At 56.3% G+C, this 14,735-nt stretch overlaps 1 protein-coding gene across 9 annotated transcripts in view; it reads right to left on the bottom strand.

The window, feature by feature from the left end:
* The window catches only part of GRM4 (glutamate metabotropic receptor 4), a 113,930-nt gene that overhangs the window by 23,798 nt on the left and 75,397 nt on the right, over positions 1 to 14,735 (bottom strand). For all 9 annotated transcript variants that reach the window (XR_005990405.1, XR_005990404.1, XM_041772228.1 and 6 more), the window contains 3 exons: positions 10,037 to 10,172; positions 7,022 to 7,176; positions 4,734 to 4,874 (listed from right to left, as the gene is read on the bottom strand). Coding sequence is in view for 7 of the 9 variants with exons in the window: in XM_041772228.1 (XP_041628162.1) it covers positions 4,734 to 4,874; positions 7,022 to 7,176; positions 10,037 to 10,172 (432 nt within the window). In the remaining 2 variants the exon portion in view is untranslated. The remainder of the gene's footprint in view (positions 1 to 4,733; positions 4,875 to 7,021; positions 7,177 to 10,036; positions 10,173 to 14,735) is intronic.

Here is a 14,735-nt window from a genome sequence, read left to right as displayed (position 1 = left end):
TTCCAAAACCCTCTCTGCATGCTCCCAGGGAGGGGGCCAGGAGACAGAGAGGGAGGCAGGTGCTGCCCCTCCCTGGGCCTTGACAGCTGCAAGCCTCCCCCTCAGTGACGCCTCCCTGGCTCAGGTGTGGGGGAAGTCCCTGGGCAATCTGCAGGTGCTTCCCACAGATCACCTCCATCCCTTCTCCGGGAAAAGGTGAGCAAGATGGCTCTGCAGGGATGGGGCTCTGTGGGGATGGGCGTGGGTAATAGGATTCCCATTTTACAGATGAGGAGACTGAGGCCTCAAGAGGTATAAGGCCCTGCTGAGGTCACACAGCTAGGAGGCAGCAACAGGGGGATTCACACCCAACTCTGCAGGACCCTCACAGCAGAATGTGTGTACCCTCTCCCTCTTACCACTTTGAGACACACCGGCCCAATCTCCAGCTGCCAGCATCTGCTGCTCTTTGGAGACTTTCTGTGGTGACAGCAGCTCTCTGCCCAGCCATCTGGCAGGCAGGCTGGAGGCGCTGAGGAATTAGCGCCCTCCAGGAGCAGCCTGTGGGAGCAACAGGCAGAGGCCAACTGTGCAATCTGCTGGCCTCAAGGGGACCAGAGTGGGCCAGTACAAGGCCACCAGTGCAGATGGGCAGGCCTCCTGGAAGAAGTGAGTGGGAAGCCAGGCTGGGAAATAGAGCAGGGGTAGGTGGAGAACACAGAGCACACCTGGGCTGGCTGGAGGCAAGAGGGGGTGCCTGGGAGAGCAGGAGGGCAGGAAATCGGAGATTGGGCAGGGCACCAGCCCCAGATAAACTGGGATAAAGCCAGTTCTGCCAATTCTGGTGCCGTGACGTTCTCAAATGGCCTCTGCAGCCTCTTCTGCAAAATGGGTGCTGCACCTGCAACAGCCTCTACCAACTGCCCTCCCTCATCCTGGATCCTACAACTGACACGCAACACCAGTACCAACAGATCTGGCAATCCCATCACTCCCACTCCCTACCCACATCAACAACCATTTTACCAGCACCGATCATGCACATCATCTTTCAGCCAGCCTCCTCCTACCCTTCATCTCCAATCCTCACGGCAGCCCACTGAGATGGGCAGTGACTCCCATCTTCTCTGAGACGCAGAGGGATTAAATGACTTGTCCAAGGTCACACAGCAGGGAGGACATGGAGTCAGATCCAGGCCTGGGGCTGTATCCTTCTCCTGCCCCCCACCAGGTGCCCAGTGCAGAGCCAGCACCGCCCCCCCGTGGGTGTCACCCTGGCCCTCCTGCCTAAGACACTCTCCCAAGGGAGCAGCTCAGCTCAAACCTGGACGGGGCCACGGGATGCTTGAGCCGCCTCCCCCTCACCTGGGGTGGGTCTCAGGTCCCGCACACATTCCCAGCGGCAGCCCTGCTCCTCCGGGTACCCTGAGGTGGACCCGCTCACCGCACCTGACGTGGGGCCACACAGGGACTCTTAGCAGCCTCTGCTGCCAGAAGAGCAAGATGCAGCAGGAAGGACCGGGGTCAGCTATGAGGTGACGTCCTCTGCTCCTCCTCCCCACCCTGTGTTCATTCCAGCCTCTGCTCCTTCGTTCACACCTTCCCCCTGCCCGGGGTGCGTGCCATCACTGCCTCTCCCTCTGAGCCAGGGGCTCCCACACTTTGCTGCACAGGAGAACCACCTAGGCCACTTAAAAAAAAAAATCCCAATGCCCAGGTTGTACTCAGTACCAATACACTTAGAACGTCTGGGGGTCAGGCATCAGTAGCTTTAAACAATCTCCAGGTGACTCACTGTGAACAAGGCTTGGGGACGACAGCTCCTACTATGGTCTTCAGCGCTGAACACACACAAAATCACCCAAGGAGCTTTCTTGAAGTCCACAGCCCAGACCCCACCCCTGAGATTCTGACTGAATGGGTCTGGCGGTGGAGTGTTGGCATAGTTTTAACAGCCACCTGGTGATTCTAATGCACAGCCAGGCCTGAGAGCCACCATTTTACAGTTCACGAAATACCTCCATCCATGCTTTCTCATTTCCAACCCAAGACATTCTCTGGGCTGGCTCACCATCAATCCCATTCCTCCAATAAGAAAGCAAAGCCCTGAAGAGGTTAAAGAGCTTGCCTCAGGCTCCCAGCGAAGCTCTACACTCCTGAACTGTGCTCCAGCCCTCCCTCCTCCACCTGCTCTGACAGCCCAAACACCTCCCTCAGGGCTGCAGAGAGATGCCCCTGTCCCCAGTTCACCAGCCAGGCCGAAGACATTTGCGAATCCAGACCCCAGGACTGGGAGTCTAGGTAAATAGAGTCTACAGGAGCTGACCAAGGTCCTCTCCTCTCCTGCCCCTCCCAAACCAAGAGGTGACTCCAGAAAGCCCTTTGCCCTTGGCAGGCTGGACACTGGAGGCCCTGTTACCCATCCTGCCCCCATTTCCAGTCTCACCATTCCCCATCCTCCAGCCAAGTCTGGGGATTTATAATCAGGGTGAACATACAATTTTCCATCCCCATTTAGGCACTTTTAAGAATAAAAGGGATGTGGGACTTCTGGGTGGCTCAGCAGTTGAGTGTCTGCCTTTGGCCCAGGGCATGATCCCAGACTCCTGGGATCAAGTCCCACATCAGGCTCCCTGCATGGAGCCTGCTTCTCTCTCTGCCTCTGTCTCTGCCTCTCTCTTTCTCTCTCTGTGTCTCTCATGAATAAATAAGTGAATCTTAAAAATAAAAGAAGAAGAAGAAGAAGACGACGATGACGAGGAGGAGGAGGAGGGGGGGGGATGTTTTTAGGGGCACCTGGGTAGCACAGTTGGTTAGGCATCCAACTCTTGGTTTGGGCTCAGGTCATGATCTCAGGGTCATGAGCTCGAACCCTGCATCAGGCTCCGTGTTCAGCTTAGAATCTGCTTGAGATTCTCTCTCTCTCTCCCTCTGCCACTCCAGCTCATACTCTAAAACAAATAAATCTTAAAAAATAATAAAAGAGATGTTTTCCAAAACTATGTAAGATGCATAGTCACCCTACCCATGAAAGCTCAGTCTCCTGTGCTGTCATTTTTGCATTTCTTAAATCTTCAATTACTGCCTGACAAAGGCATTTGCTGTACAGCCTTTGGCAAGTTGCTTGGCCTCTCTGACTCTCCAGACCCTCCTCTATAACATGGGGATCAAAAAAGCCCTTAGAGCTGTTATAAAAGTGAAAAAAGTGAAATGAGGTAATGTGTATAAAGTGTCTGGAACACAGAAGATACACAACAGTGAGTGATATTTATGGTTATTAGCTTGCCTAGGAACATAAGCCCCCACATCAGACAAACACACACACCCTTCTCCCATAGACATACTGACTCATGTACATGCACAGTCGCACACACCACCATGTACACCCACACATGAGCTTGCCTGCTGGGCCCCTGGGGAATACCCATGATCCTAACTAGCCAATATTCCTGACTCCCAGAGGACCCAGGCCACCAGAGGGCAGCACCCTCCCCACCTGCCTGCCAACCTCCTCAAGCTTCCTCCTCCCTGGCCCTGGGCCATGGCTCTGGATGAGTTCTGTGACTGGGGAACCGAAGATCCCGCAAGCCAGGCCAATGGCCCCTTGCTCACCTGGCCCTCTGCCCAAGACACATCAATCTGTCCAGGAGGATATGAGAGGGAGATCACCATCCCCTCTCATGACCACTCATGTTGAAGGCACCCAGAGCTCCCTCAATGTCACTAAGGGAAGGTCCTGCTGCAGGCTACCCAGATCAAGAATATACAGGGACCCACATCTGAATGTATCCAAATGTGGATATACCATGATGACTACTCTAGGGGACTTAGGGCCTAGACCTGGGTCCAAATGCTGCTCAACCACCTTCCATCCATGGGAACTCAGATCCTTTTACTTTCTTACACCTACAAATCGTTTTCCAATCTGTAGAATGGACACACTGTCCCATTCTCAGGTGACCCATTCCTCACCCTTTTCAGGTCTCTACTCAAATGCTACCTTTATAGGAAAGCCATCTCTTTGTTCTAGTTGTTTCTAGTGTACATTTCCTTTCTGATATATTGTACAGTTCACTATTTATCTCGTTTAAATGTTTTCCTATTAGGATAAACATTCAAGAGATTTTTGACTCATTCATTCAGCGCCATATCCACAGTGCTTAGAACAGGGACGAGTACACCCTAGGAGTCAAATTGGTGTTTGTTGAATGACCAAGGGAACCGCAAGGGATTAGAGATGGTTTCTGCAAAATGCTCTGATGGGTGAATGTCTGGACTCCCACACGGGGCAGCTGGGGTCAATTTCGTGGGCTCATCCCCCAAGGTGGCCACAGGCAGGAGGAACCTCTTGCCGAGACCCAGGAGCCTCCTCCTGCCAAACCCCACCCCACCCCGCAGCAGCATCCCTGATGGCTGAGAGCCAGGCGGCTTCTACTGTTCTAAGCCCTCCCACCCCAGGCCTCGAGCCAAAGGGACCCTCCTAGCCCCGCCCCTCAGGCCCCGCCCCCCCCCCCCCCCCCCCCGCAGTCGGCCCACCCCCAGGCCCCTCGTAGCCCCGCCCCTTCAGGCCCCACCCCAGGCCCCTCCTAGCCCCGCCCCACCCCGCAGTCGGTCCGCCCCCAGGCCCCTCCTAGCCCCGCCCCCTCAGGCCGCACCCGCCCCCGGGCCCCTCCTAGCCCCGCCCCCTCAGGCCCCGCCCCACCCCGCAGTCGGCCCGCCCCCTACCCCTCCTGACCCCGCCCGCGCGTGCTCACTGGTGCACTTCTTGACGTGGCTGCCCTTCTTGAGCGCGTGGCGGCTCAGCTTGCAGTGGAAATTGTCCTCCCAGAACTCGGCAAACCAGATGTTGCGCCGGTTGTTGTCCAGCGTGCGGCTGGAGAAGTAGCGGTCGAAGCCTGGCGGGGAACCAGGGCATCAGGGCCTCGCGCCCCCTTCCCTACCTGCCCCCAGCCCTTCCAGCTCCCGCATCCCCCAAGGGTTAGAGATGTCCAGGCAGAGGGAGGGAGGAAGGGAATAGCAAGCCTCTGATCCAGGGCTCAGCTGGCAAAAACAAAATGTGGAGCATTTCATTTCATTCAAAATGAAAAGAGCTGTATTAAGTCCCAGGGGTAGCATGTGTAATCTTACAACTGCTGCCTTTATGGAAGAGAGGTGCACGGGGAGGATGCTTCACGCTTGGCCTTTTAACCACCAAAATGCTAATATCCGTGCTCTTTGAGAAGGAGCCACCTGGGGGTCCTGAGATTAGAGCAGAGAGGCTGTTGGGGGCTGACCAAAGCTGGGGGCACCTGAGCTCTCTGGTTCTGAAGAGGAGGCCAGACAAGAGAGGGAAAGGGGTGACCCAGGTCACATAGCAAGACCAGGGCCAGGATCTTCTGCCTCTGTGTCCAGAACTTCCCCATTTCTGACAGAGGCGGCTTCCTCCTCCAGATGTTCCAAAGGGGACTCCCACCTCTGCTCTAAGTGCAGAAAGCCCCACCCCAGGGTGGGCAGGCTGGCCAGTGAAGAGTGCCTACTCTCTCCCCACAGTGCTCCTTCTGCATTGATGACTGTTCCCAGCAACATGCAGAGTTGACTGAACTGCTTGGGGTGGGCCCAAACACCTGAGAGTTCAGTAGGGTCCATGCCATGCAGTGAGTGTCCTGCCTGGGGCAGCGTTCAGGTGGAGACTCTGTGGCTGTCGGAGCTGTAGGAGAATGCTGACATTGATAAGGGATTAGGGTTAGAGCAGGATTTCCCAAGCCGTGGCACCATTGACAGTCTGGGCCCTATCATTCCTTGTTGTGGGGGGCTGTCCTGTGCATTGTGGGATGTCGAGCAGCACCCCTGGCCTCTACCCACTAGATGCCAGTAGCATCACTCCCGAGTTGTGACAACCAAAAATGTCTCCAGACTGCCAGATGTCCCTTGGGGGGTCAAATCGCTCCTCTCCCCTATGAGAACCAATGCTCAAAGTCTTCTCTAGTATCATAGGGAGAAGGGACTTGCCAGATAAGTTCTGGGTTCCAATCCCAGCTATGCCACTTAATAACCATCATATGTCACTTCATCTCTCTGAGCCTTAATATATTCACTTACTAAATGTGTATAAAAGTGTCCTGTGGGGTCGCTGGAAAGAGTAAATGAGATGTCTCTCAACAGCCATAGTCACTACTGTTTTGTGTTTACCATGGCTCGAGGCTGAGAGGGATGATGTGGAAACTTCTGTGGCCTGTGTCCCCTCTAGCTCAGGGTAAAGAACACACTGCCCTGTGACCTTGAGCAAATGCCTCCCGTGCTCAGGCCTCCATCTCTTGGAAAGCTCAGTAGAGACGGATGTCTGCAGGCCTTCCCAGCAATATCAATGCTGGCTTCTATTTACCGAAGCAAGAGCAGGGGAGAAGGCCCTGGGAGCCTGCCTCCCCCGTGGTGAGAACAGTGAGGTCCCTGCCAGACTGGGCCACTAATGGGAACGTCACGCCTCACTCACAGAGAGGTTCCAGTTAGAGCAGGTTGTTCCTACCCAGGGTGATTGTGGGTTCTGCCCCGAGAGGAAGGGATGCCGGACAGGACAGGCCCAAGCCCGACAGCACCCAGGGCCTGGATCTGGCAGGCCCTGCAGGGAGAACCTGCCTCCACCCCCACCCCAGCACAGCATCTTCCTCTTGTCTCCTGCTCCCAGGCCCTTTTGACAGAGGGCTGGCCCCAGGCAGGGAGAGGGCCTTGGCTCTCTGTCTCAGATGGGAGAAGGGATAGAGGTACGTGGGGATGAAGGGAAGTCCCTGATAAATAACCTTCCTGTATGTGCCACACATCTCCACACCCAAAAATATCTGAGAAGGAGGAAGAAAGCTTCTGAATCTAGATTTGAATTATGCTGGGTTGAGTGTAGCCAGAAAGGCCACCCAGCCTAGACAGTCAGCACAAAGCGGGTGTGGACCAAGGAAGAGGAAGGACAGGATGTGGGAAAATGAGGAATGGAGCAGGTGGACAGTAAGTAGGGACAGCTGGGGAGGATGGTGGCAGCAGTCAAGAGCGGTGGGCGTGCCCTGCCCAGTCCTACCTCGCACAGACATCCTCTTGGGGAGGATAGTGACTGCACCCTCAGCCACCTCCTCCAGGTGCAGCACCGGTGTGCTCTTAGAGCCCCAGCTGTCCGAGCCCATCCAGAAGAAGTGGCCTGTCTGGTTGGCCTTCCGTGCCGCCTCTAGCACACGCCTGTGGGAACACACACCAGCCCAGCCCAGCCGTGTCTGCCCATGCCACGACCCCACCCCAGCCACACCTGCTCAGGGGCCGTTGGATGACCCTCCCCACCCCAGGCACACACACATCCCCCTCATAGCCCATGCCTGTTCCACCAGGCCCATGCTTCCACCTACATCTGGCCCACACCCTCCTCTGGCCCAGGGTGCTCCCCCAGACCCACTTCTGCCCCTAAGGCCACATCTGTCCTACAAAGACAAACCCATTTCCCTAGGTCCGTGCACGCCCCATATCTGACTTGCGCCCCCGGCACCACATCTGCCCAGTCTGTGTCCTCTCAGGCTCATGCCACCCTGGTCCTAATCCCACAGCCACATCTCTTGGTTCATTTTCACATCTATATGCCTGCACATGCGTACATACACACGCGCGTGTGCAAACATACACACACTCCTCTACATGGTTACCTGCACCTGCTGCTCCCCTGCCAGCAGAGCCCTCTCCAGCCCACCCTCTTCTGTGCCAAAAGCCTGGGCCTCCAAAGAGCTGCTTCCCAGACCCTCCTGGGTAGATGAAAGGGTGAGAGGCAACCAGGTGCTCACCTCACCCCGTCCACAGTCCTACTGTGACAGTGGTTGTAATCAAATCAAATCGGGGACCCTAGAGCCCAGCACAGGGCGGTACCCGCAAGAGGCACTCTGGAGGAGAAAACCAGCGAGAACTCCCCCAACCCAGCTCTGGGGAATGCCTCCTCAGAGGAGGGGAGGCAGAGGGGGGCAGGGAGGCCGGAACTGCAGGAGGCAAGCACCAAGCTCAGAAGCTCACAGTGAGGGAGAGGCTGTGATACTAGGAACTGGGACATGGCACCCAGGGCTTGGGAGGGGCTGCGGATCTTGGGAGCCTGTGCTGGAGGCAGCCACTAGGGCCGGGACAGCTCAGGGCTGCGGGAGAAACTCGCTAACAGGCCCCAGAGCCCACAACTTCCCTCCTCCAGCAGCTCTCCAAGTCCCCAAACCCCAAACCTGTTGCAGCCACCCTCCCCAGGGGACATTAATGCGGGAGTGAGGGGGAACTGTTCCCAGAAGCCATGCCCACAGCCTATTAGTACCCACTAGCATCAGGCCAGCCAGAGATGACCAGAGCTCCCAGGCCTTCCTCCCTGCAAAGTCACTTGGGTTTATTTTTACTTCTGTTTGCTTCTGAAAATGCATGTGGATTTCCCGAAATGCCTCTGCCCCCCTCCCTCCCTGCGGCATTCCCTCTGGAGTCAGCCCCTCCCCTAGGTACCTCCCCTCTGGGAGGCATGGCCCAGCGCCCTCATCTTCCCTTCCCAGCACATGGGTCCATCTGAGCTAAGCAGGAGGCCCGGAGCAGGGTGCACTTCTGCGTGGGGTATGGGTTCTGAGTCCTGGGCTTTGGGGTGGGGGTAAAGATAGGAGTGCAGGGACCAGTAACTGAAGGAGAAGGACTTCTGAAGGGAACCTCCTCCTCCAGGAACTGGTGACCTGTAGATAACAGGAATGTCCCGATGGCAGAATTTAGGGGGCCTGTAGGCCTTGAGGGGGTCAGGAGCAGTCCCAGGCTCCACAGCCTCTAACTCCTCCCTCCCAGCCTTGGGCTGCCTGAGACGCTGCCCTTAGAGCTGGTCTCTTTGGCGTTTGTGACCTTAATGATCTTCCAGAACTTCCCCCTCCATCCCTGCAGGGACCTGGCAATGTCTCCTGGGGGAAATCTGTCCAGGATGGAGTCTTCACCAAGTGGGGAAAGGGCTGGAAAGAATAGGACCCAGATGGACACTGGTTAGCAACAGGGAGGGAAGCACAGGGGGGCAAGGGCAGACAGGCGGCCCTGGCGGAGCAGGAGGGCAGGGGAGGCTGAGGGCACAGCAGGCTATAACACGTCAGGCCAGCCAACTGAGGGGGGAGGCCTGGGGAGGATCACATCTACTGACTCATCCTCCCCCGCAAATGTGGGGGCCTGCCTCCCCCATTGGACTCTAGCAGGGGCTGTGTCTCCCCTGAGCCTGGGGCTTCCTGAGCTCAGAGCTTGCATCTTTCCCCTTGGCCAGGACAATCACAGAGGCCTGGCACATCTTGGCCCTGACATCAGTCTGAGAGGTAGTAGCAGGGAAAAGGCAAGGCAGGAAGAAGGGAAGTAGGTTAAGATGGGTGCTTTGATGTGCACCAGACTCGGGACCAGAAGAGATGGGCTGGCCCAGCACTGCATTACATGGTCCTAGCACCCTAAAGTCCTCAGCAGATGCAGAGACTGAGGCCAGGGAGGGGACGACACCGCCCACAGAGAGTATGCACCAGAGCCAGGACTAAACCCACAGCCCAGGCCTCTTCCCACTACTCCAAGCTTTGCCAAAGAGAGGAGGCAGGGGCTAACAGAGGTGGGGGTGGTGGGGACTCCACACACCCCAGGCACTTGCTTGGAGCCTGACTTTAAGCCCTTTAAGCACATTCCTGCATTCAGTTCTCAAATAACACTACCAGGCATGCATCCTTAGTACCTCCCTCCTTTTTTTAAAGCAGAAAAGAGGCACAGAGAGGTTGAGAAACTTGCCTCGGGTCACAGAGCTAGGAGGAGGGAGAGTAGGATTAGACCTAGTTCTTTGGCTGGAAGTCCAGGGCCTTAGCTCCTTTGTTAAAGTACCTGCTTACCATCCCCAGCTGATAGAATGGATGCGGGGAAATAGGGAGGGGGGATAAGAGTGCCCATTAGCAGTAGCCTGTGCCCCAGCTGTCTCCCACCCCACCCCTCCAGATCCTACAGTGCAGTCAGGCTTGTCTAGGAAGGTCTCCAGTGGGACCCAGGGCTCTCCCCGTGACTGGCTCCCAACCCTCACCCCGCTGCCGCCTGCTCTCACCTGATGTCATCCTCATTGGCAAAGATGATGACCGCCCTGGCGTTTGAGGTCTCCAGGAGGCGACGGATGATCTTGTCAAACTCCCCAGGCTTGGGTTCCCGCGGTATCTTCACTGACTGCGCGATGCACACGCCCCCTGTGGGAAGGGCACCAGTCAGCCTGGGGCAGGGGGCAGCACCAGTCTCTCCCCGCTTCACCCTACACCCTCCAATACATACTCCCTCCAGGACACAGAGGCCAGGGCTGCCCATGGCCCCCCCAGCCAGACTTCTAGCTCACAGGTCCTGATCTGTGCACAGGCACAGGCTGTGCAGTCAGAACTGCCACGGTACAAGTTTTGGTTCCACCACTCACCAGCTGGATGGCCCTGGGCATGCCACTTCAGTTCTCTGTGCCTCAGTTCCCCAGCCTGTAAAGCAGGCTGGTAGCGAGAGGCAATACAGCATCATGTTTAGGAGCTAGACTGCCTGGGTTTCAATCTCAGCTCTGCTGCTTACTGCAGTGTGACCTCAGGGTGGTGACTAAACCTCTCTGTGCCTCAAATACATCATCTATAAAGTGATGACACTACTACTTACTTCACAGGGTTGTTACCAAGCTAAGTGAGTTAGTGCACATAAATACAATAATACCTGGCACATAGGGAGTACTGAGTAATGGTGGTTATTTTCGTTGAAACCATCTCATAAGGTTTTTTTGGAGGAGTAAATCTGAAAAGAGAGCAAGTTGCCCACCCTGGGCTATCAGATCACCACACATCCACATCCATGTCATGTGCACCTCCCAGGGCTCTTGTCCCCAGGTCATGTGCTCATCAAAAGGTCCCTTGATGAGACCGCTGTGCATGGCTGCTGACTCATACCTGTGCATCTGAGGCCTATCCCTCCAGGTCTTCCCACCCTTTCCAGGCTCTTCAGCAGGTAGGCTCCCCAGCTCCCCCTCTATGCCCTGACCCCCACAGGGTGCCTTGATGCCTCTCCCCTCATTCCCAGTTCAAGAACTCACAGGAAAGCCATTCTAATGTGTGTGTTTCAGGTGGAGAGACCAGAGGAGCTCTGAATGGGTCAGGGGGTTTGGGAGCCCTCCTGTCTCTCCTCCTTTGGCCCACTGCCTGCCTGGCTGGGTCCTGGAGGAGGGGCCAGGGGCCGGAGCCTGACTATCTCTTGAGCTGTCTGCCTACAAGAAGCCCAACCCCCACGTCTGCAGAAGCATCCAGGAGGCAGAGTCAATACATCCAAGGCCAGATTCACATCCAGGCTGCAAGGCTCACAGAAACCCTGGGAGCACTTCAGACTTCACCCAGCCAGTTCCTAGCCTTAGACACGTCTCCAGTGTTGGCAGGGGACAGATGTCATTCGTGCATTGAAATCCCACCTGACCTCCTGGTACAAAAGCACCTATGGATCACTGTTGCTATTATCAACAGCATTTGACAGATGAGGACGCTAGACAGGAGGAGAAGCTTGCCCAAAGTCACACAGTCCCCTGCCCCTACTGAGATACAGAGCAGGGAGCCTCCAGGGGCTGAGAACACCAGGGTCCCTGGTGGCAGAGTCAGAGCTCAACTGATGGAAGAGCATGGGGGATTATTCTTAAGGAAGCAGATCTTTTATCTAAGACTGTCAGCCCCTCTGGGTCCTACTCAAGGGTCACAGCCCAGCTCCACCCCAAACAGGATCCCCTGGGGACCCAGCAATGCCTCAAACCATCTACCTTGGCTGGGCACCTGGCTGCTACCCACGCTGGGGCCACTTGACACTTCTGCACAGACTCCATATGCCTCTGTGTGGGGCCCACCCACCAGCCCCACCAGAAGTGCCAACAATACCCAGCTCCACTCCAGAAGGAGCCTCTAGGGGCACCTGGTGGCTCAGTGGGTTAAGCATCTGCCTTCAGCTCAAGTCATGATCCCAGAGTCCTGGGATGGAGTCCTGCATCAGGCTTCCTGCTCAGTGAGGAGTCTGCTTCTCCCTCTCCTGCTCCCCCTGCTTGTGAGCTCGCGCGCTCTCTCTCTCTCTCTCTCTCTCTCTCTCGTAAATAAATAAAAATCTTTAAAAAAAAAAAAAAAGGAGCCTCTACCCTTGGAACAGAGGTGGCAATCAGGGAAGGCTGCCCAAAGGCGGTGACCCTGAGCTGAGTCTGAAGGAGGAGGCATAAGCAGCCAGATATGAGGCATTCTGGAGAGGAACAAGGTACACTCACTAGAAGACTAGAAGGGGGGTTGCTCTGTGCCAGGCACCTGCCAGGCCTGGGGCCACACGACACATGCACACTCTCACATCCCTGTCCCCAGGAAGTAGACCCCACCCTGGTTCTCCACAGCAGGCAAAGCAGCCATGGTGCTCTGCCCTCGCCCCTGACTAGAACCCACCTCCCTTACTTTCTGCCTCTTTCAGGCAGGCCAAGCTCCTCAGGTCTCTCCTAAGGCACCAAAGAAATCCTAAGCACCAGAGAAGACCATGGTCACCAGGAGCTCATGGGGAAGGAGGGAGGGTCCTTGGGCAGGACTGGTCCCTCCAGACCCAGGTCCCACAGAGAGAGCCAAAAGGAGCCAGTCTGCTGCCCACAGCACTGGCCATGTGCTAATGGCAGCTGGGCAGGCGCTCAGCTCCCAACTAAAGCCTCCATATGGTTCCTTTCCAGTTAGAAAGTGGGCCAATTGTGACATTTCCCTCCCATCTGGAGAGACAGATGGACAAGGGGAGGTGGCTGGACAGGGGGTAAGGGTGAGCCACCTGGCTCCAGGAGGGAGGAGGGGGGCCAGGGGCATAAGGAAATGGGAGTTAACTGTCTTCAAATGGGGAGAAACTCTCAGAAAAGGGGTATTTCTGGGCCACGCCCCCCCCCCCAGGAGGATCCACGGGATGGTTCCACCTGACAGCCCAGGGCCTATCTTGCATGTTTCATTTCTCTGGTGAAAGAATTAAATGACCACCACTCCACTAGCTAGAATGAGAGTGAGCCACGAGGTACCTGAGATGGGAGGATGGTCCAAGCAGGATACTCTTACAACCACAAGAGAGGGAGGCAGTTGGTGGCAAGGGGGGGCGGGGGGGGATGTTCTACAAAGCTCAAAAATACCAGTAAACATTTATGAAGCATCTAGTGTGCATTGACTATTACTCTGCAAATTTTACATGGATTCATTCATGTGGGGTGTCATCAGCACATCTCTAATTTCTAGATGAAGAAACTGAGGCACAGAGAAGTTAAAGGGGCTTCCCAAGGTCACATAGATAGTCAGGGGGAGGGGGAGGGTTTAAACACAGGCCATCTGGCTCCCCCATTGTGTCATGGCTCAGGCCATGTGGGGAAGGGGCTGGTGTACAAGGTCAAGGGAACACTGCAGCCCGTAGACATGGGCATGTCTGGGCACACTGCCCGTTCTGGAGTAAGAGCCCACTGGCGCCACTGCCCTGGGGTGAAAAGCCAAGTACCCACAGGGTCTCTTTGCATTGCTGCCCAAATGTCAGCATGGCTGCTCCAGGGACCCCAGGATGGGGATTAAGCAACTGGCTCACCGGGGGCTGTGCCGGTGTGACACAAGCTCCCAGCAGTGAGTGGCACGGCATCTATCTCAGCTGCCCTCCTGGCCCCTTGCTGCAGCCAGAGAGGACCGGAGTAGCCCCAGAGGGACCAGCATTTACTGAAGCATCCACTCCAAGCCTGGCACGCAGTGAGGCCTCACACCCCCCAGGGCAGGTGCTAGTAGTCCCATCTTACAGATGAGGGCTGAGGCTCAGAGGTGCTAGGCAGCCTGATGGAGGTCACACAGCCCGGAAATAGGAATGCAATCTGGGTCTGTGTCCAGACCCTCTCTCAGGCAGAGAAAGAAAAGGCCTGGGTCACTGGGTCTCTGTTGAGCTCTGCTTCCCGCAGCCCCTCCCCACCCCTGGAAAGACCCCAATCACATGCCAAACCCGCCAGCCCTCTTGCCTGCTATCCTGTAGCTGTAGCTCCATCACCATCGCTGTGGGGACCATGGCTAACACACCCCTAGGACCCCCTCTTCAACCCTCTCTACCAGGGAGGGAGTTTTCCTCACCCTACTCCTTTCCCCCATGGCCTCCCTCATTGGATAAAATACAAACCCATGAGTCCATACGGACAGTAAACAGAATTAAACCTAAGTAGCAAGAAACAAGCCCACTCCCTATCTCTGCTCAGAGGTTGAAACCTTCTACGTCTCCCAGACTCCAGGCATAGGATCATAAGAAAGCAGGGAGCATGGAGGAGTCTGGAGTCCCTCCTAAGCGCCCCCTTGGCCAGCCCCTCACTCTGCACCCCAGCCTCCCAGGCCCTGGGTGAGCACCCAGCTGCCAGCTGCAAGCTCTGCTGCCCACCAAGTCAGTGCATCCACTCACAGGGCCACAGGCATGAAGCCATGACCGCTTGCCAAGCACATCTGAGCAGTTGGGAGCCCAGGGACCTCACAGACCTCCTGGCCCAGGCTGGACAGGGAGCAAGGAGGACGAGGCCAGAGAGGAGGAGTGCTTTCCCCAGGGGCACACGGCAGTTGGGGGAGAGCCCATCTCCAGATGAGGCTCTCGTCACTGCACCAGGGGGTTTAAAATCCAGGCCAGCCCTCTGTGGCTTCCCGCCTGCTTTGTCACAGAATAAGCAGAGCCGCCCCAACTAAACCCAGTGAATGTTGGGACATCCCCTTACCTCTCTGGGACCCCTCCCACCCCCGTCCTCC

The sequence above is a fragment of the Vulpes lagopus genome, chromosome 1 (genome assembly GCF_018345385.1).
Source record: "Vulpes lagopus strain Blue_001 chromosome 1, ASM1834538v1, whole genome shotgun sequence".
Classification (NCBI taxonomy): Eukaryota; Metazoa; Chordata; class Mammalia; order Carnivora; family Canidae; genus Vulpes; species Vulpes lagopus.
Note: the sequence above shows the minus strand (reverse complement) of the source record. Positions and strands in the feature narration are given on the sequence as shown.